General features: G+C 27.2%; 1 protein-coding gene across 5 annotated transcripts in view; it reads right to left on the minus strand.

Moving 5' to 3' along the window:
• Window positions 1-7,716: 7,716 nt before the first annotated feature.
• The window catches only part of LOC121323123 (speckle-type POZ protein-like A), a 34,176-nt gene continuing 21,147 nt past the window's right edge, over window positions 7,717-20,745 (minus strand). For 3 of the 5 annotated variants that reach the window (XM_041263924.1, XM_041263923.1, XM_041263922.1), the window contains 10 exons: window positions 16,415-16,549; window positions 14,889-15,010; window positions 14,429-14,580; window positions 14,122-14,249; window positions 11,184-11,361; window positions 10,837-10,892; window positions 10,359-10,481; window positions 9,980-10,122; window positions 8,575-8,628; window positions 7,717-8,253 (listed from right to left, as the gene is read on the minus strand). In XM_041263924.1, the coding sequence (XP_041119858.1) occupies window positions 8,109-8,253; window positions 8,575-8,628; window positions 9,980-10,122; window positions 10,359-10,481; window positions 10,837-10,892; window positions 11,184-11,361; window positions 14,122-14,249; window positions 14,429-14,580; window positions 14,889-15,010; window positions 16,415-16,492 (1,179 nt within the window). In that variant the 5' untranslated portion in view covers window positions 16,493-16,549 and the 3' untranslated portion in view covers window positions 7,717-8,108. Of the gene's footprint in view, window positions 8,254-8,574; window positions 8,629-9,060; window positions 9,159-9,979; window positions 10,123-10,358; window positions 10,482-10,836; window positions 10,893-11,183; window positions 11,362-14,121; window positions 14,250-14,428; window positions 14,581-14,888; window positions 15,011-15,501; window positions 15,617-16,414; window positions 16,550-20,745 lie in introns of those variants that run through there. The other 2 variants (XM_041263925.1, XR_005951116.1) reach the window with 2 other exon arrangements.

Genomic DNA, 20,745 nt, shown 5'->3' on the forward strand with positions numbered 1-20,745 from the left:
TATGTATTTAGTTTTAGCTATATTTTCTTTACAATTCAAAGTGAAATACAATCCAATGTAACCCCCACAATGCCTATCTGATGGAAACAAGGAAGACTTCCATACAAATTTCTGTACTTTATTATCTCTTTAGTGTGAGACTGCTAAAGGATGGCTTTCAACAAAGGCTGGATTTTCATTTTTTGAGGGTTTTAATAAATCCTGCATAATTGATATAGTTTTGCTTCATTGTTAATCTTAGTGTGGGATTCTTCAGCTTGAGTTGACTGAGTCATATGATTCTACAGAATTATATATATATATATATATATATATATATATATATATATATATCTATATATATATAATATATATATATATATATATATATATATATATATATATATATTAATTACACGACACGACAAAAATACGACGTATTGAAAGGGTTCCCAATGGTTATTAAAAGTACATGTATGTACGACGAAATGTAGTCAAAGTTCAAACCTATAGTGGTTTAAAAATGTACATAATATATATATATACTTAATTCTAAAGGCAGATACAAATTAGTGTATTTGATTAGGAATACACAGTTTTAAACAAAGTCTCCCCCCTCCCCCCAACAAAGTAAGACTTACAAAATATAACTGATACATAATAAATACATTCCCCAACATAAGAAAACCAATTGCAGTGTTAATGATAAAGGACAGCTTTAGAAAGCAGTACAATATCAATGTTTAAAAAGAAAGAAAAAAAATGCCATCTGTACACAATACACAGCATCATAAAAGCAGTGTCTCAGACATTTTTGGTACATGTAGTGTATGTGCTATTTTATTATTAGTACAATTTACATTAAAGGAAAAGGTCAATTTATGGTTCAGAAATCTTAATTACTAATGTGCACAGTTCCATCAACAACGAGATGTGTTTTCATTGATAAATCTATCTTCTGGGGTCATTTGTTATGGATTTATTTTTATTTTACTTTTTTTTATAATTTTTTTTCTGGAAGGCATTACATGGATTACAATAAATGAGTGTACAGCAGTGCTAAGTCGTAGAGAAATTTAGTTGACCATGGACAACCAGATAAAGATGGCATCAGCAAATGCAATATAAAAAAAACAACGTGCACCAAAACAATGTAGAAAACACCTACATAAGAGGGACAAACAAGAGATTATTTACATGTGAACCCACCAAATAAAAGACCTATATAATGCCCAGCATATTGTACAAAAATGTAAGGCTAGTTCACATTATTCCATTAAGTGAAATAGAGAAACAGTAAACCTTTAAGAACATATCTGCCCTTTATAGCCCTCACGTGTAAATGTGTGTCTCAAGTGATATATTACTAATACATGGCAATGCTCGAACCTTTACACCAATTATGAACTCCCTGACAAACTGTATGTTGTTGGCCATTCTTAATGGCTCTGGTAGCTAATTTCCTTCAATGAAACATTTGTTGTTTTCCCCTTTTCCTACTGCAATTAATATCTCAAATGGCAAAGTAATTTTAAACTGTTTATTTTTCCAATATAAAACACACGTGAGACTATCAAAGCTCTTCTATTAAATATTATTCTAATAAAATAAGGGACTACAGTAAATGTACTGTACTTAATATTTTGAGGGAAGTGATGATACCTTAAGCTACTTCATGACGGAACCAACCATGTAAACTTAGTTAATGTTGTATCTTAGAATCCTTTCTTGATTATTCTTTTAATTCGGGACATGAATTTAACATACTTCATTATTCAATAAAAGCTTAAAGATCAGTTCATCCATAGAAAACATATCAGTTTTCACATCAATAACACTTTCTAAAATGTGTCTTTACCAGTTGGGTTTCAGTTAAAATAAATTACACATGTTTAATTTTAATAATTGTATATACCAGTATGTGTGTAATAAAGCTTTTTATTAAATAAAATTGTATTTTAAATTGACCTTTACTACATTTAATAAACTGTAACTTATACTAAAGTTAAACTCCATTCTGTGTTACCCAAGAAAAACTGCTGAATATAAACCCACAGCTGTATTTTTTATTTTTTTTTTTTAATTTTTTTTTTTTGTTTTTTTTTTTTTTTTTTTTTTTTTTTTTTTTTTTTTTTTTTTTTTTTTTTTTTTTTTTTTTTTTTTTTTTTTTTTTTTTTTTTTTTTTTTTTTTTTTTTTTTTTTTTTTTTTTTTTTTTTTTTTTTTTTTTTTTTTTTTTTTTTTTTTTTTTTTTTTTTTTTTTTTTTTTTTTTTTTTTTTTTTTTTTTTTTTTTTTTTTTTTTTTTTTTTTTTTTTTTTTTTTTTTTTTTTTTTTTTTTTTTTTTTTTTTTTTTTTTTTTTTTTTTTTTTTTTTTTTTTTTTTTTTTTTTTTTTTTTTTTTTTTTTTTTTTTTTTTTTTTTTTTTTTTTTTTTTTTTTTTTTTTTTTTTTTTTTTTTTTTTTTTTTTTTTTTTTTTTTTTTTTTTTTTTTTTTTTTTTTTTTTTTTTTTTTTTTTTTTTTTTTTTTTTTTTTTTTTTTTTTTTTTTTTTTTTTTTTTTTTTTTTTTTTTTTTTTTTTTTTTTTTTTTTTTTTTTTTTTTTTTTTTTTTTTTTTTTTTTTTTTTTTTTTTTTTTTTTTTTTTTTTTTTTTTTTTTTTTTTTTTTTTTTTTTTTTTTTTTTTTTTTTTTTTTTTTTTTTTTTTTTTTTTTTTTTTTTTTTTTTTTTTTTTTTTTTTTTTTTTTTTTTTTTTTTTTTTTTTTTTTTTTTTTTTTTTTTTTTTTTTTTTTTTTTTTTTTTTTTTTTTTTTTTTTTTTTTTTTTTTTTTTTTTTTTTTTTTTTTTTTTTTTTTTTTTTTTTTTTTTTTTTTTTTTTTTTTTTTTTTTTTTTTTTTTTTTTTTTTTTTTTTTTTTTTTTTTTTTTTTTTTTTTTTTTTTTTTTTTTTTTTTTTTTTTTTTTTTTTTTTTTTTTTTTTTTTTTTTTTTTTTTTTTTTTTTTTTTTTTTTTTTTTTTTTTTTTTTTTTTTTTTTTTTTTTTTTTTTTTTTTTTTTTTTTTTTTTTTTTTTTTTTTTTTTTTTTTTTTTTTTTTTTTTTTTTTTTTTTTTTTTTTTTTTTTTTTTTTTTTTTTTTTTTTTTTTTTTTTTTTTTTTTTTTTTTTTTTTTTTTTTTTTTTTTTTTTTTTTTTTTTTTTTTTTTTTTTTTTTTTTTTTTTTTTTTTTTTTTTTTTTTTTTTTTTTTTTTTTTTTTTTTTTTTTTTTTTTTTTTTTTTTTTTTTTTTTTTTTTTTTTTTTTTTTTTTTTTTTTTTTTTTTTTTTTTTTTTTTTTTTTTTTTTTTTTTTTTTTTTTTTTTTTTTTTTTTTTTTTTTTTTTTTTTTTTTTTTTTTTTTTTTTTTTTTTTTTTTTTTTTTTTTTTTTTTTTTTTTTTTTTTTTTTTTTTTTTTTTTTTTTTTTTTTTTTTTTTTTTTTTTTTTTTTTTTTTTTTTTTTTTTTTTTTTTTTTTTTTTTTTTTTTTTTTTTTTTTTTTTTTTTTTTTTTTTTTTTTTTTTTTTTTTTTTTTTTTTTTTTTTTTTTTTTTTTTTTTTTTTTTTTTTTTTTTTTTTTTTTTTTTTTTTTTTTTTTTTTTTTTTTTTTTTTTTTTTTTTTTTTTTTTTTTTTTTTTTTTTTTTTTTTTTTTTTTTTTTTTTTTTTTTTTTTTTTTTTTTTTTTTTTTTTTTTTTTTTTTTTTTTTTTTTTTTTTTTTTTTTTTTTTTTTTTTTTTTTTTTTTTTTTTTTTTTTTTTTTTTTTTTTTTTTTTTTTTTTTTTTTTTTTTTTTTTTTTTTTTTTTTTTTTTTTTTTTTTTTTTTTTTTTTTTTTTTTTTTTTTTTTTTTTTTTTTTTTTTTTTTTTTTTTTTTTTTTTTTTTTTTTTTTTTTTTTTTTTTTTTTTTTTTTTTTTTTTTTTTTTTTTTTTTTTTTTTTTTTTTTTTTTTTTTTTTTTTTTTTTTTTTTTTTTTTTTTTTTTTTTTTTTTTTTTTTTTTTTTTTTTTTTTTTTTTTTTTTTTTTTTTTTTTTTTTTTTTTTTTTTTTTTTTTTTTTTTTTTTTTTTTTTTTTTTTTTTTTTTTTTTTTTTTTTTTTTTTTTTTTTTTTTTTTTTTTTTTTTTTTTTTTTTTTTTTTTTTTTTTTTTTTTTTTTTTTTTTTTTTTTTTTTTTTTTTTTTTTTTTTTTTTTTTTTTTTTTTTTTTTTTTTTTTTTTTTTTTTTTTTTTTTTTTTTTTTTTTTTTTTTTTTTTTTTTTTTTTTTTTTTTTTTTTTTTTTTTTTTTTTTTTTTTTTTTTTTTTTTTTTTTTTTTTTTTTTTTTTTTTTTTTTTTTTTTTTTTTTTTTTTTTTTTTTTTTTTTTTTTTTTTTTTTTTTTTTTTTTTTTTTTTTTTTTTTTTTTTTTTTTTTTTTTTTTTTTTTTTTTTTTTTTTTTTTTTTTTTTTTTTTTTTTTTTTTTTTTTTTTTTTTTTTTTTTTTTTTTTTTTTTTTTTTTTTTTTTTTTTTTTTTTTTTTTTTTTTTTTTTTTTTTTTTTTTTTTTTTTTTTTTTTTTTTTTTTTTTTTTTTTTTTTTTTTTTTTTTTTTTTTTTTTTTTTTTTTTTTTTTTTTTTTTTTTTTTTTTTTTTTTTTTTTTTTTTTTTTTTTTTTTTTTTTTTTTTTTTTTTTTTTTTTTTTTTTTTTTTTTTTTTTTTTTTTTTTTTTTTTTTTTTTTTTTTTTTTTTTTTTTTTTTTTTTTTTTTTTTTTTTTTTTTTTTTTTTTTTTTTTTTTTTTTTTTTTTTTTTTTTTTTTTTTTTTTTTTTTTTTTTTTTTTTTTTTTTTTTTTTTTTTTTTTTTTTTTTTTTTTTTTTTTTTTTTTTTTTTTTTTTTTTTTTTTTTTTTTTTTTTTTTTTTTTTTTTTTTTTTTTTTTTTTTTTTTTTTTTTTTTTTTTTTTTTTTTTTTTTTTTTTTTTTTTTTTTTTTTTTTTTTTTTTTTTTTTTTTTTTTTTTTTTTTTTTTTTTTTTTTTTTTTTTTTTTTTTTTTTTTTTTTTTTTTTTTTTTTTTTTTTTTTTTTTTTTTTTTTTTTTTTTTTTTTTTTTTTTTTTTTTTTTTTTTTTTTTTTTTTTTTTTTTTTTTTTTTTTTTTTTTTTTTTTTTTTTTTTTTTTTTTTTTTTTTTTTTTTTTTTTTTTTTTTTTTTTTTTTTTTTTTTTTTTTTTTTTTTTTTTTTTTTTTTTTTTTTTTTTTTTTTTTTTTTTTTTTTTTTTTTTTTTTTTTTTTTTTTTTTTTTTTTTTTTTTTTTTTTTTTTTTTTTTTTTTTTTTTTTTTTTTTTTTTTTTTTTTTTTTTTTTTTTTTTTTTTTTTTTTTTTTTTTTTTTTTTTTTTTTTTTTTTTTTTTTTTTTTTTTTTTTTTTTTTTTTTTTTTTTTTTTTTTTTTTTTTTTTTTTTTTTTTTTTTTTTTTTTTTTTTTTTTTTTTTTTTTTTTTTTTTTTTTTTTTTTTTTTTTTTTTTTTTTTTTTTTTTTTTTTTTTTTTTTTTTTTTTTTTTTTTTTTTTTTTTTTTTTTTTTTTTTTTTTTTTTTTTTTTTTTTTTTTTTTTTTTTTTTTTTTTTTTTTTTTTTTTTTTTTTTTTTTTTTTTTTTTTTTTTTTTTTTTTTTTTTTTTTTTTTTTTTTTTTTTTTTTTTTTTTTTTTTTTTTTTTTTTTTTTTTTTTTTTTTTTTTTTTTTTTTTTTTTTTTTTTTTTTTTTTTTTTTTTTTTTTTTTTTTTTTTTTTTTTTTTTTTTTTTTTTTTTTTTTTTTTTTTTTTTTTTTTTTTTTTTTTTTTTTTTTTTTTTTTTTTTTTTTTTTTTTTTTTTTTTTTTTTTTTTTTTTTTTTTTTTTTTTTTTTTTTTTTTTTTTTTTTTTTTTTTTTTTTTTTTTTTTTTTTTTTTTTTTTTTTTTTTTTTTTTTTTTTTTTTTTTTTTTTTTTTTTTTTTTTTTTTTTTTTTTTTTTTTTTTTTTTTTTTTTTTTTTTTTTTTTTTTTTTTTTTTTTTTTTTTTTTTTTTTTTTTTTTTTTTTTTTTTTTTTTTTTTTTTTTTTTTTTTTTTTTTTTTTTTTTTTTTTTTTTTTTTTTTTTTTTTTTTTTTTTTTTTTTTTTTTTTTTTTTTTTTTTTTTTTTTTTTTTTTTTTTTTTTTTTTTTTTTTTTTTTTTTTTTTTTTTTTTTTTTTTTTTTTTTTTTTTTTTTTTTTTTTTTTTTTTTTTTTTTTTTTTTTTTTTTTTTTTTTTTTTTTTTTTTTTTTTTTTTTTTTTTTTTTTTTTTTTTTTTTTTTTTTTTTTTTTTTTTTTTTTTTTTTTTTTTTTTTTTTTTTTTTTTTTTTTTTTTTTTTTTTTTTTTTTTTTTTTTTTTTTTTTTTTTTTTTTTTTTTTTTTTTTTTTTTTTTTTTTTTTTTTTTTTTTTTTTTTTTTTTTTTTTTTTTTTTTTTTTTTTTTTTTTTTTTTTTTTTTTTTTTTTTTTTTTTTTTTTTTTTTTTTTTTTTTTTTTTTTTTTTTTTTTTTTTTTTTTTTTTTTTTTTTTTTTTTTTTTTTTTTTTTTTTTTTTTTTTTTTTTTTTTTTTTTTTTTTTTTTTTTTTTTTTTTTTTTTTTTTTTTTTTTTTTTTTGTTCTTTTAGTTCACTAGTAATAACAGGACCTGCATTTTCTCTGGATAGGAAAGCAACAAAAATACATAGAAAGCATGACTGAGTATTAAGCTGACATTTGTAAACTAAATTTATGTGCATATGATGGTAAACAAACCTACTTCATATTAAACCACTAGCTTAACTGGGGCATACTAACCAGAATTACGATAATTCCCATAATGCTGGTTCATTTTTAGTATTTTCAGTCTGATAATAAACTCCAAATAACACCTGTTACTATTAGATACTCACCAGAAAGCAAACTGTTCAAAACACAGTCACTGAAAAAAAGAAGAAACAAAAATAGTACACCAGGTTAATTAATAGTAACCAGTTACCAGGTTATTACAGCAGCCCATACATTCCCAGTTCTACATGATCTTATATTAAATCGTTTGCCAAACACAGCAAGATACAATTCACAGGTTCATAGAATAGTCTCAGATCTGGCCTGTCAGACAAATTGAAGTCTGCGCTATTTTACACATCAGATCTGTTCTGTTATACAGGGACCATATTCATTTGCATCAATCCTGGTCTGGCAGATGTACATACAATCCTCAAGGACTACATGATGACAACACAATGAATCACATTCAGGTAACGATGTTCCAACACCACTCCATACCTTTTAAAAGAGAAATAATATGTACTTTTATTTCAACTGAATTCCAACTGAGCAAAAGACAGGTCAAAGAAAGAGGATCTATGCCAACATTAATGACTTCAAAGCTTCCATCTAGTTGAAATGACACCAACAATCTGTCAAGTTTGTGGCTGCTGTAAAACCGTTTTCAGGAATACAGCTAGTTTCTGCTGTTTCAATTAAAACACGTCCTCCAGTCACACATACTGTATTTAAATAATGTTCTCTCGTTATGATAGACCAGTCACCATCGTCCATTACCTGGTTAATTTGACCTTTTGATGAGAATTCAATATAATGTATGCAGTACTATGTATGCCACATCAGTCAATCTGACAAGCCACTGTAAAAATAAACAAATAAATGCCCCTTTAAAACAGGCATGTTTGTATGAACAAATAGCTGTACAAAAACATTTAAGAGAAAAAAAAACAAAACAAGAGAGCTTTCTCAACAATTTAATAAAAGCTTTTTTTAAAGTACAACTTTATAAATTTACTGCATTATGGGAGCTAGTGCAATCTGACAAAGCCTTGTCTCAGTGAAAAGGCCGCAGGCACACAGTTAATCAACACAACAGAAACTCTTGGAGCAATAGCAGATTGTTTAAGGCCATATAAAATGATGGCAAACATTGCATGTAAACTAATTTAAAGCTGAAGACCAAAACTGAACTGATCCATCGGTTGAAGTGAAGTTGAGCCAGTGTTCAAAGTACAAAGATTACTGCAACCGACCAGAAAATGTCCATCCTTTTTATGAGGTTCACAAGGCCAGAAACATACCTAAGATGCTTCAAAGTCAATTTTTAATAGTCTCTAATGTTCTTTTTAGCAGTTAGGATGGTTTTAGCCGCTTGCGTGGAATGCCAAAAGGTGGACACTGTGCAGATGCTAGTGCTCGAAAGGCCTCTGCTACTAAATGAGGATGGGAGTGGATCATCGATTTCCAGCCTGCAGTTTCCATTATGTCTGTTGCATGGCTACAATGAAGTAAAAGAAAAAAAAGAACATAAAAGGGTCAAAGTGAGTGTAGGGTCAGCATAGGCAGCATCGATAATTGGCAGCAGTCTGTTGTTTAGAAGGCATTTATAATTCATCAAAATCCAGTTGTACATACAAGTGGTTTACACTGATATCTATATATTACACCGACTGGTTAAATTATTTGGACAACATTAAGAATTAGTTTGGAAAGTATCATACCATGTCCCTACATCTTGACTGGACACACCAGTCTTCCAATAAGCTTATATAACATATTTTGGAAACATGTACATGTGTCCCATATACACCTTCCTTACTTGCTATTCCAGTTTTTTCCATCTTTGCAGCCAAGCTGTCTAAGGACACTGCACCTGTAATGAAAATTTGTAAGAATTGAGAAGAAAAATAATAACAATAAATCAGAAACTAGAGTTGCCAGCAACTATAAGGCTTCCAAGGCACTAGCGAAGTATTAGAATATGTGTTCTACAGTAAACATGGCCCTTTCTGCACAATGTAATGAGTAACAAGCCATTTGACCGTTAAGAAAGGTCAGAAGTCACAGGCAAACATGGGTTGCTGTAAGTGTTCCATAGTAACTATGGCCCTATCAGCACTCCATAAGGAGTTATAATAAAGTTTTGCATTTGAACTTTGAGAGGTCACTGGCATGGCCATATTTTCATAGAGCATGTATGGCTTACTATATGCCTTACATAGTAACCATGACCCTATCTGCACTCTCCAAGGAGTTATAAGCAACACTGGTCCATGTCGGCCACCTTAGATTAACGAAAACTCACCATTTGAATAACTTTTGTTGATCTCATGTTTGATAAGATCCCACGAAAGTTTCAGCTCAAATCGGTCAAGCGGTTCTGGGAGATGTGGTATTTTTTAGCTGGAATTCAAAAATGGCGGCTACATGTCACGCCATGTGATATGTGTAATTGCATACCCCTCCTCAACATATGTCAGAAGTTTGAGGGCAATAGCAGCAATGGTTTTTGTTGTCTTAGTGTCTTCAAAATGAGTTACTAAAAATACAAAATCCAATATGGCTGCCAAACCATGTGACCTAGTCGCTCCATTTTTCAGGGTCAACTAGCCATTGCCATGTACCACCATACCAAACTGCAAGCGATTTCATGCAACGGTTTTCGTTTTATGGGCTGTAAAGTCCTTGGCAGACGATAAGAAATAACAAGTGATAATCCTACCATAAGAGAGGTCAAAAGGTGGCTAGTGGCCCCACCTGCATTCTATAAGGAGTTTGACTACTTTCACTTTTGACCTCTGATGTCGTAAACATGGCCGCCATTAACAAAAGCTTTTTTTTTTTTTTTTTTTATAACTTTTAAAGATTGACCATTCATAAACATGTACAGCAAGTTTCAGAGGAGAAGAGTTTGAAAATGATCAAAATGTTGCAAAAATTCAACTTGGCTGCCAAACCGTGTGACCTACATGCTCCATTTTGGTCAACTTCCCAAACGGCGAGTCTCTGCGAGCAACGGTTTTCATTTTATGGGCTGTTAAAGACGTATCATTGCGGTGGAAGAAAAGAAAATAATAATAATAATAATAATAATAATAATAATAATAATAATAATAATAATAATAATAATAATCTTTTGAACAATAGGCTTTCAGCCATTCTGCTTGGAAGCCTAATAAATACAGAAGCAGATATTGTACTGACAAAAGAAAAAAGGCACTTGCCTGTTGATGAAGTCTATTGCTTGTGCTTTGAGCTGTTCTGCACTGTGTAGATCGGCTAGAATGAGGATATCAGCAACATTTTCGACTGAGAGGTTGCTACACAAAGCTTCTTCACACATAACCTTCAGACGTTCCAACGCATACTGAGGAAACAAGATGAACAAAGTTGCTTACTAAGTTTTAATGTTTGTAACTATAAAAACAAATACTAGTATTTAGCCACAAAACACAGCCCTTGATATCTTGTTGCATTACTGGCATATAGAGTGTTAATAAAAAGGCTTTTTACCTGCTTTTATTTTTGGACAACAGAGTGTAAAATATTTATACTAGCTCATTCACAATGTACAGTCCCATTAGTTTTAATTACAGTACTTACTTTATCTGCAGCAGCCAACAAGTTGTCAGCCATTTTCTCAAGATTTGGTGCCTTCCCTGTGTAAATGAATCTCATCATCTCCTTAAACACATCTGAGTCAATGTCATTTATTTCTACACGGTTCTGTTATCAAACATAAAAGAAATCAAACAGTTTATTGTCTACCTGTAGGTTTTTCTTTGGCTTCCTAGTCAACTGAAATCTAAACCAAAAAAAGATGCATTTATGTATGACAATAGAGGACTTTTCTCTTCATTATTATTTTTTAACAGCTTTACAAATTAACCAGGCATCCAGAATATAAATGAAATTGTGTGATTCTCACTGCAGTCGTACATTTCTAATGGCATTAGATTAGTTACTTCTCTTAAATACGTTTCTCTATTTTATGACAATATGATTGTTTTGATAAGAGTAATTTATTCCACTGGACAACTAATTTATATATCTTCCCAATGTTTTTGTATGTTTAACTTACCTTTTTACTTTCTTCCATTTCGTGTTCAAACATTGCATTAAAAACAGGAGATCGAGCTGTCAACAGCACAAAACGTTAGTCACTACATTACATTTTTTTTTTTTTAAATACACATACACAATTAAAAGACTACAATATTTAACATTTAAAAAAATAAATAAAAATGTATCTACAGAATGACACTAATGGGTAAGATGATGTTAATGGGCAAGCCTAAATTCTCAGCATGGTCGATTACCAACTACATAATGCTGATAAGATGATGTCTAGTCAAAGCTCCAAAGTCCTACTTTTTGTCAGCATTGAAGGTGCATGCAAAAACTGGATTAAAATACCAGATACCTCACCTGCTAAAATGGATTTGTGTGCTTTGAACTCCTGCCCTCCTACATAAAGGCTGCAGTCTGTAAATCGTGAACCTTCCCAAAGATTCCCTAAATCATCTGATAACCGACACTCTGGAACTTTTAACATGTTCATATTTGACTGGCCAGAAATATTAACAGAGTCTTGGACTACGCTTACCTGTATTTATATTGGGGGAAGGGGGGGGAGAGAAAAAAAAAAAGATTAAATAAATAATAAAACTAAAAGAAATTATACAAGTACGTTATACACCCCTTCAATAACCCAGACATCACTACTACACAGCCTTGCCACTTTATAGGATCTGTATTTACATGAATATTGGGTTAGGTCACAAGTTGTGGGACAGGATGTATAGATAAAGAAAAAAAAAAAAAAAAAAAACTACTTTAATGCATTTTAATTTCAGTCTATAAGGCAACAAAAGGAGAATATTTTGAAAGGGGGTATAGACTTTCTATAGGCATTGTAGATCACGGTTCATGTGATTCAGCTAAACGTTAAATAAGCATAAACGTTTCTCACCACCACATCACGTTTGCCAGGAACAGTCCTAATCAATAAAGCGATTGCTAATCATATAGGATAATCTTTGGTTTGTTGGGTTTGTTCTAGGTTTCATTTAATATACCGTTACAACAAGTGCGTGAGTGTTAGCAAATGTTTAATTGATTTTCGTTCCACTCCCAACTCAGTTGTAATCCTGAGCACACCTACCAACCTAGCATTAAAGAATGTTGAGTTATGATGGTGACAAAGACATTAAAACCTTCCCTGTAATACACTAAAAACAGCAAAAAGACATAGTTGGTTGTTCTTACAAAAAAAATACACAATGGACAAAATATAACCACGAAAGAAAGTTTGAAATCTGTTGAATACTGTCTTTATTAATGGTTGTTTTTTTTAGAGCTGGCATTTACTAATACAGACATTTCAACTACAATGTATAACTAATCTGCACTAAGAAATTGCCAATGTTCATCAAACTGTGATTAAACCAACTAGAACCATGAGATACTACTTGTTACAATCTCTTTCTTTTATTCAAATATCTGTATTCATAGCAAATTCATTGAACAGCTTATTTAACCTGTATTTCCAAGTGAAAATAAGATGCAATACTTTCACACCGCACAATCTTGGGGGAAAAATGTCAAATATTTTTGCCACTCCATACAGTGATATAAGTTGTAATCTTGCCAAGAGGATTTCAAAAACGTTCCTGTAAATATTTTTAGGAACAGGGACAGCTAAACATCCGTCATCCTCCCCAGTCACTAAATCAGTCTGCTTTGGTAGAAACACCCCAGCTGGCTTTATTTTAAAATTCACAGACCTGGTGCACTGCCTTCCACTAAGGCAATTAGAAAAGACTGGCACATTTAATATGATTTACATCCCCTCATTTCCCGTTACATTAAACATCACTGAAGGATGTAAATATCACCAGAAATTCAATAGATTTTCTATTAAACAACTATTTCTATATATAAAAAGAACTGGTCAGTGCAGAGTATTCACAATTTTTTTTCGCTCCAAAGCAATATACAGTTTGGTGTGAGATAAGAATAGGAGCAGACCACCGTACTTTAGATGCTAGCAAACAAATAGGAAACAAAATAGTGGGAAATGAATATCATAAGTGGTAGCGTTTAAATCTGTTAGCGAAACCCTTTATGGCTACACTGTTTAACTATTTCCTGATTGATAGCTTCTCAGTTGGCTATTCCACCTGTTAGACACATTCCAACAGTTTTAAAACTAAACTGCATCCCCCCCCCCATAAACTTATTTCCTTTAATGTTACCATAAACCTTGCTTTGTGCTTGCTTGCTTTTCTGAGATCCTACCTCAACTTGTATATTCACTGTATCAGTTATAAGCATTCAGGGATAAAGATAAAATATTCCTTACACATTGTCAATATGACAGCACATCTAAATTAGTACCACAACAGCATGTCAAGAACTGGGTGAATTTTAACAATTGTTCAGGCTCTGAAGGCGATTTAATTACTAGCTTTGCGTCAGAAAAATATACCCACCCTTCATTATATCGCCCCTCACCATATTGCGGATTTGGCTATATCGCGGTCCTGGAGTTGGCACATTAAATATTTACTTGCTGAAGCGGTTTTTATTTTAGCCAACGAGGTGTTCACTTGTGGCAGCAGCAATGCACCAGCAAAAGCCTCAAGTCAGTGATATCAGCTCACTAGCAACAAGCCTCCTACGTTGCGAATGGGATTCTTTCAATGGAGCGGGTTTGTGCATTTAAAAAGGACAGGAAGACTCATGAAATTAACTGGAGACTGAAGTTGATGAGAAGCAATTACCCTCCGTTGTATGAATTAAAATTGTGTGCTGCTTTTTATATGAAAAATAAGAAAAAGCAGGCTGTGTAGAAGATTTATACTGGACCCGACGCCCCCGATAAAATGAGGGAGTGGTTGTACAGTATTTGTATTCGCGGCCCTCGATATAGCGGATTTGTATTGGACCCCAACACCCGTAATATATCAAGTGGGTGGTGTATATATTGGCCAGAAAGTATTCAGTGATTCACTGTCTATAAAAGATTCCACAAGAAGAATTCTCAGGTCAAAATAGCAGATATATAACTGGAAAAACAGATGAATACTTCATCTGGGACACAGTAAAGGTCTGTAAACATGTTATTCATGAATCGTTATTATTTGAGCTGGTTCAGCGATCTGTGCAGTACTTCACATGCCCAGTTTAATGTATACCAAAGTCTGTACAGAATTCTGAGCAGTTTAAAAGTTGTGCTTGAACAGGATACTAATATAGCAAGACACTCTGGTACATGTTATTTTTTCCTCACAAATGGGATAACATTGGAAAAACACACAGTGCTTCTTCTGAACCCTGTACTTTAGAAAAACTGAAAACTTACCTCACAAAACAATGTAAGCTTGTCATCTGGTAAAAGGCCATTTGTTTCATCAAGCAGAAAATCTCTCCTAATAAATTTTTTGAACCCCCAGTCTTTGCCCTGGACAAATCGATACGCTCTTTGGCTTTCTAAAAAAAAAAAAAAAAAAAAAAAAAAAAAAAAAAAAAAAAAAAAAAAAAGCAAGCAGCTGACTTGGTTAGCGTTTCCCCTATGTATTATTCTGTGCTTTCCAATCAATAATACATAACATGTATTAGTCCTTATGGTGGTGTCGAGTATAATGACATATTTACACGTCAGGTCTTACCCATAGCTTTTGTTTCTTCTCTCTTGGCATTCAGCAAAGAGAACTTAAACTTTGCTCTTACTTCACTTTTTGGACAACTAACTAGCAATAAATATAATGATAAATAGTCTTTGCTCTCATCATCCAATCCCTTTGGGTTTACTCTCAGGCACCTGTAACAAAAACAACAGCAATACTTATGGAATGCTCTAGAAAATGTAATTGGAAGAAACAGTACTGGCTTATCCATAGTATCACATTTGAACTCTGAAGCAAAATTTGTTGGCACTTTATGTACTTGAAATTGTATTGCTCTGAGAACAAAATAATTTCAGGAGAAGAGCATTTAAATAGACAGGAGAAGAACAAACAGTATGCAAGTCTTCTGACTTATGTATCTAAAAAATGACCTCTGCAAAGGTACTGTACCTAACCTCATGCAGCAATCATACAAACTTGAAATTCTTTTAAATACTCTCACCATTTCATTTTATCATTAGGCCCAGAAGAAAATGTTGAACTCTTTAGAACCTCTCCCATCTCTTCCCGACAAAAACTGAAGTTGTTTATGGTCCACATATAAGAAAATTTGACTACTTTTACCTAGAAGAGAGCACAATCATTATGTATATAATTATGAGCAAATGCACTGGTGAAAAAGTATTTTATGCTGCTTAAAACAATGCAGATTCATAGCATGAAATCGAGAGGGATATTCCTAAAGTTAAGAAAAAATAAGTGTTGTGCATGATGGCTTGCACGCAATTGGATATAAATGACATCCAGTTCTTCAGATTCACATTTAGAGTGGGGCTCACTGTATTGTGAGGAGTTACTGCTGTAATGATAGACACTTTTCTGTAATGTCTCCTCAAACTCTCTTAATAAGAGACAGTATAGTATGGTGTTGCTTTATGCACATAATTCTATATGGCAATTAAATTCTATAGAAAAAAAGTCATTTAAATATTGATTTTATCCATTTGTTCATTTAAAAAAAAAAAAAGCACTCACTTTTTATATATTACATAAATAATTATTTTTGGTCACTTTCCAAAATGTTTGGTCATTTTTTTTTTTTTTTTTATTTGTACCTTCTTTCCTTTAGTGTCTTCCACAGGTTAATCCTTATGATCACGGGCACATTCTTCTGGGGTTTTAGTGTGTAGACATTTTATTTACATTTTGCCACAATTCTGTTTTAAATCCTTTGTATCTTAACTGCAATACAGCTTTAAATCTTGCAAACAAGCCTCCATTCCTATTATCCAATAGAAATGTAGGAATGTGCTGCCACTCAGTAGTTGGGGTGGGTTTAAGGTACTCCGAGCGAATCAATGATAGATAGAAGAAGTCAGGAAGGCAGGACATTACCCAGCTACACTGGGAAAGGGTTTTTGTTTTAATGGGAAAAGGGGATGTCAATGTGAATTGAGTAAGCATTTTCACAGTTTGTCATTTTTCAGTGTTTATTAACTATACACTTTTTTTTTTTTTTTTTTTTTTTTTAATGTATTGGGTGTTTTATTGTTTTTTATCGGTTAAAACCGAAAATCAGAAACCCTAAATATAAGGTTCCATGGCACTTACATGAGTTTGTTCTTATCAAAGCACTTAGGATATCTTCCATTATACTTGCTCTACAAAGTTACCTGAAATAGTTAGGAAAATAAGCCTACAAGCTTTTGTCAACACTGACCCAACTTTCTCCTGAAGTTGATATCAGCCAGGAAATGGAGCTCACAACATAAAACACGTCACTCTACAAACAGCTCTTTAACAATCGTAATATTTTCCTGAATAGCTGTGAAAACACATACAGAAAAAGACAAAAAAAAATGTGAAAAGTGAAAGAAATTACATGATGACAAACTTAGTACAGTAAAACTTGAATGAAAGGACACCTGCTTAGATACTCTGTAGACCACAAGATGGTTCCTTCATTGACTGATTGTTATAAGCTGGTTTGACAATACCTGGAGAACAATTCAGATACTAGTTTCATACCTGTGTGTAACACCAGCTTTCAGCCACAGGCCCACTGGACATCTCTCCAGGTGGGGGAGGGGTTGACACCCTTGACATCGCCAGCTTGTCCACCTGACACGCTGTGGTGATGCCCTTTAAATTTCAGAAGTTGACCTGTAAAAAGCACAAAAATCCTTGACAACTTAAATCATTTCTCCTGAATTTTAGCTTTACAAATGACTTTGTGTTAGATTATGTTTGATTTAATAAACCTTTAAACAGTGCAGTTAACATATTATAGTAGGAATGTTTGTAACCAATAAGAAAACCTATGATGACCCTTCCAATACTTTTGTAGAAATACCCTACATGATAAACCAGTAACCAACATCTTAGTATGTCAAGCTACAGTATTAGCAAAGTGTTTTGCTCAGATTGGTCCCTAATTCACTGCCAAACCACACAGGGAAATTGGATCAGATGTCTCATACCAAGGGTTTGATGGTTTCATTGTTGAGATCACCAACTCACGGCAACAACAGAATATTTGTAATGAATGTGTAATTTTGCAGAACAAGAAAAGGGAAATGTTGAAGCATTACAGTAGTCAAACAGTTAAATAACTCTTGTTATAATACACAAAGACCAGCACTTTGTGAATAATTTACCTATAGTACTACACTTGGAAACAAATAGGTTAAAAAACAAAACAAAAATGGTTAAGTTTAAAAACTGGTACACATTAACAGACCTTTCTAAAATAACTGAAAGTAGTTTCATTTACAGTCCATGAACTAAGATTGAACTTTGTTACTTTCAGGCAGTTTTTGCTCATTTGGTGGCTACATTAAAGCTCTGAATTACTACAGTCGCATAATGTTATATGCATTACTAAAATCACACATTGCTGTGCAAGTATTTGATAACTTTGAGCTATCATTGGCACAGGCTTATAACATTGTTTTCTACAGATCTTTACTACTGTGCACTAGTATGGTGTTGATTTATCATCAACCTTTTCCCTACCAGGTACTGTTTTGTTAGCATTTTACAGCACCTAGGATTGCACCTGCACTTATTTTTAGGTGTAATCAAGCTTCAGTAACCAGGGACAGGTGGGTGATCTCAATTAGCCCTTCCCTGGTATTGTAAAATACTATCTGTAGTGGGGTATAGGTTTATGCAATCAATTCTTAGATTGATTCCCTACCTTATCACCTGTGTTGTCATTCTCTGCTTTTTCAATAGCCTAGTTATTGTACTGCTTCCTTTACCACTTTTCCACGGGCATAAGGCCTGCATGTGCAATATATTTTTCTGGCCTTTTTGCCAACTCATGAACCTTTAGCTTCACAACAAGCATGAATCTGGCTCCAGGCTGAACAAGGTTATTGTGCAAATGGGGATTCAACCGATTAAAAAATAGTATTTTCTACTACATACATATACAGTACATACTGGGTGAAGTAATGGGCTTGTAATAAACTCAGTAGGGTGTCCTGTTACCCATTAACACTAGAACCGCCATGCACGTCGATTTGACGTTTTCAGGTATAAATATGTAAATAACTCTCCGTTTGTGAATCCCATGCACATGTCCGTTCTTGACTTTTCCTAAATATATTAGATATCCTAATGGCGTTTGAACGGCAGATGACAAAAAAACAAAAAAATAATCAATCGATTTTTATAAGCACTTCCTACCAAGAACCACCAGATGTGTCATTTTGACACATACTACAATAAATGTTTTTTTGGGTTTTTTTTTTGTATAGCCTTATTTTAGTATATATTTTAGCCCCACCCCCACTTCCCTCCTGGCCTGCAGGGAAGTATGTATTTCAGTGGAATGTGGGGTTGATGTGGTCTGGCTATAAATCAATGAAACTGCGTCTGTGTTTACATCACAGCTCCTGGATGTAAACAAACCTGGGATTCATTTTTTTAACATAGACAATGTCACAGACTCGTTTTGATTTGAGAAATTAGAAGGATTTGCCCACAACAATGGATATTCTGCTGTTTCCCCACAGAAGCACTCTGCTGCAGAGTCACGCAACAGAAATGGTAATCATCATCACCTTCTTATATTTTACGTAGTTGACACTACATATCCAGGAGCGACTTGCACGTCCAATGAGGAGGATGTGTCAGGTGGCATTCTTACACAACTCTACTCTATGTACAGCTTTTTATGTTTCCATTTAAATACATGATGTAGTCAGACAACATTGTACCTCTTTTTGGAAAATGAGAAAATTTACAAAACAAGGTAGGCAAAGTTCAACTAAGTTGTTGCTTCAAATAACAGTATATAACCAACCTCCATAATGATCGCTAATAACAGAATTCAAATGAGCCCTTTTTCGACAACAATATTTAATAAAGCACATTTTTGTAAATCTAAAAGCAGTTTTATCGTCAAAATAAGATTCTTTGTATTCTTGGTTTGCTTGTGTAAGTTGCAGAATGTGTGATTAAACGTGAAACTTAACCGGCTGTTGGTGTGTGCTCAAGACTGTACTTTATGTTAATTAGCCAGGAGTACCAATAACATGTCTATATCTAATTTATTTCATGTAAAATAATGTGTAATGCCCAATTAAAAGTTTGTTTGTTTTTTAAATTTGAATTTAATATCAGTATTACGTTACAATTTTCCCTTTCCAGTTCGATGTCGGTTCCTGTGCGATATCATGAAAAAGACGTAAAGCACAGGACTCTAGTCGTATTTTCTCCGGAAAAAAGCAGAGAAAACCTTTCAATGGCCGAGTGAGACTGATAGGAGCCGAATGAAGCTAAAAAAAAAAGGGAGCGTATCTGATAGCCCGATGCACCAGAAAGATAATACAGACCTAAACAAAGGAGACAGCTGCTTCTGCATCCAGTGCTCAAAGAATATCACGGACATTTGCAGAGCATTTTGTGATGCTACAGTGATAAAATAATGACTTCGATCACATTATTGAGGAGTTTGGTGATAAAACGAGTGATCAGGAGAGGATTTATCATTATGAACATCTACAAAGAGGTATGTGAAAAATACAGCGAACAAGGGGTGGGGCTTGGCTGGAGATACAGTACTGAGTGTCGTTTTGTGATTCAAAGCCTTTTAAACCTGTTTTACTATGAAAAAAAAATTTAAACAGCGCATGGAAAATAAACAGCATGTGTGAAAATTAATTGTACCAGACGTGCCTGACAAGTGCTGCATAAATGGACCGCTAACGGTTAATTAATACCCACACTTGTAATGTAATACGTACTGTACTGTTTGCAAATCAGCCAGTTAAAAAACCATGAATGACCAAGCCACAAATGCTGCTTGCAGATTATCAGATTGCTAAAATTAGGCCTGTCGCTCAGATTTTTTTTTTTTTTTTTTTTTTTTTTACTTCTTCCATGTCATGAAATGTTTTGTTTTAAATGGCTTTAAACATTTACTACTCTAAAATGTCAAATCTAGCTACAGGGTACTTACATTGAGAATACCCATCCCCTACCCTTTTGAAGAATAAAAAAATGTCAGATCTTCTCATCTTTATGTATCATGAATCACGGTACTTTAAGTGTATTATAGACCTGATCAAGCTGGTGATGATTCAGAATATAAATCATACAACTCTGTTACAGTAATATAACACAATTAAACAAGCTTAATTAAGGCTTTATTCATTGACAAAACAGCAAGTTTCCATTTACTGTTGTGGTACCTCCAACTTTTTAACTTAAAAATTGATTGCTTTCAAGGCAGAAGGGGGATCGAAGCAGTCTGAAATATAATCAATTGAGGAGACAAATAACTGGTACTCTATTAATTATAACCCTTCCTACAGATTCCCTCCAAATGTCTTCATTTATTTTTAAGGAATTATGTCATGATAGCAAGAATAGTTGAGTCAGTAAAAAAAAAAAAAAAAAAAAATTCATGTGAATGCCGGTTCATCTGTTTTAAATGGATACCTAGAAATAAATTTTCCTATGGAAAGGGTGAAGATTTAGGGCACACAATGCATTGCCAATACCTGTAATTACATGACTGCTTATTTGTCCAGTAGGGGGATACAGTGCACTCCGTTTATAAGAATCATTAATATAAGAATCAACAGCATAGTGATCAAAACCACTGGGACAAAATAATTCCTACACTAACCATGCTAAAATACTCTGCTTGTAAGAATCAAGCAACCCACTTAGAAGAATCATTTCAGGGAAAACTGACAACATGTAATACGGTACTTGATCAAGTGCAATGACGTGTACAGCCAGTAAAGCTGTTTTTGAGTTTTAATTTGATCACATCTCGCATGATTAGGCATGTACTCAGCATATATACAGTATATCTGTGCGAGTCGACATGGCAGTAAAAA

Source organism: Polyodon spathula, chromosome 11, assembly GCF_017654505.1.
Source record: "Polyodon spathula isolate WHYD16114869_AA chromosome 11, ASM1765450v1, whole genome shotgun sequence".
Taxonomy (NCBI): domain Eukaryota; kingdom Metazoa; phylum Chordata; class Actinopteri; order Acipenseriformes; family Polyodontidae; genus Polyodon; species Polyodon spathula.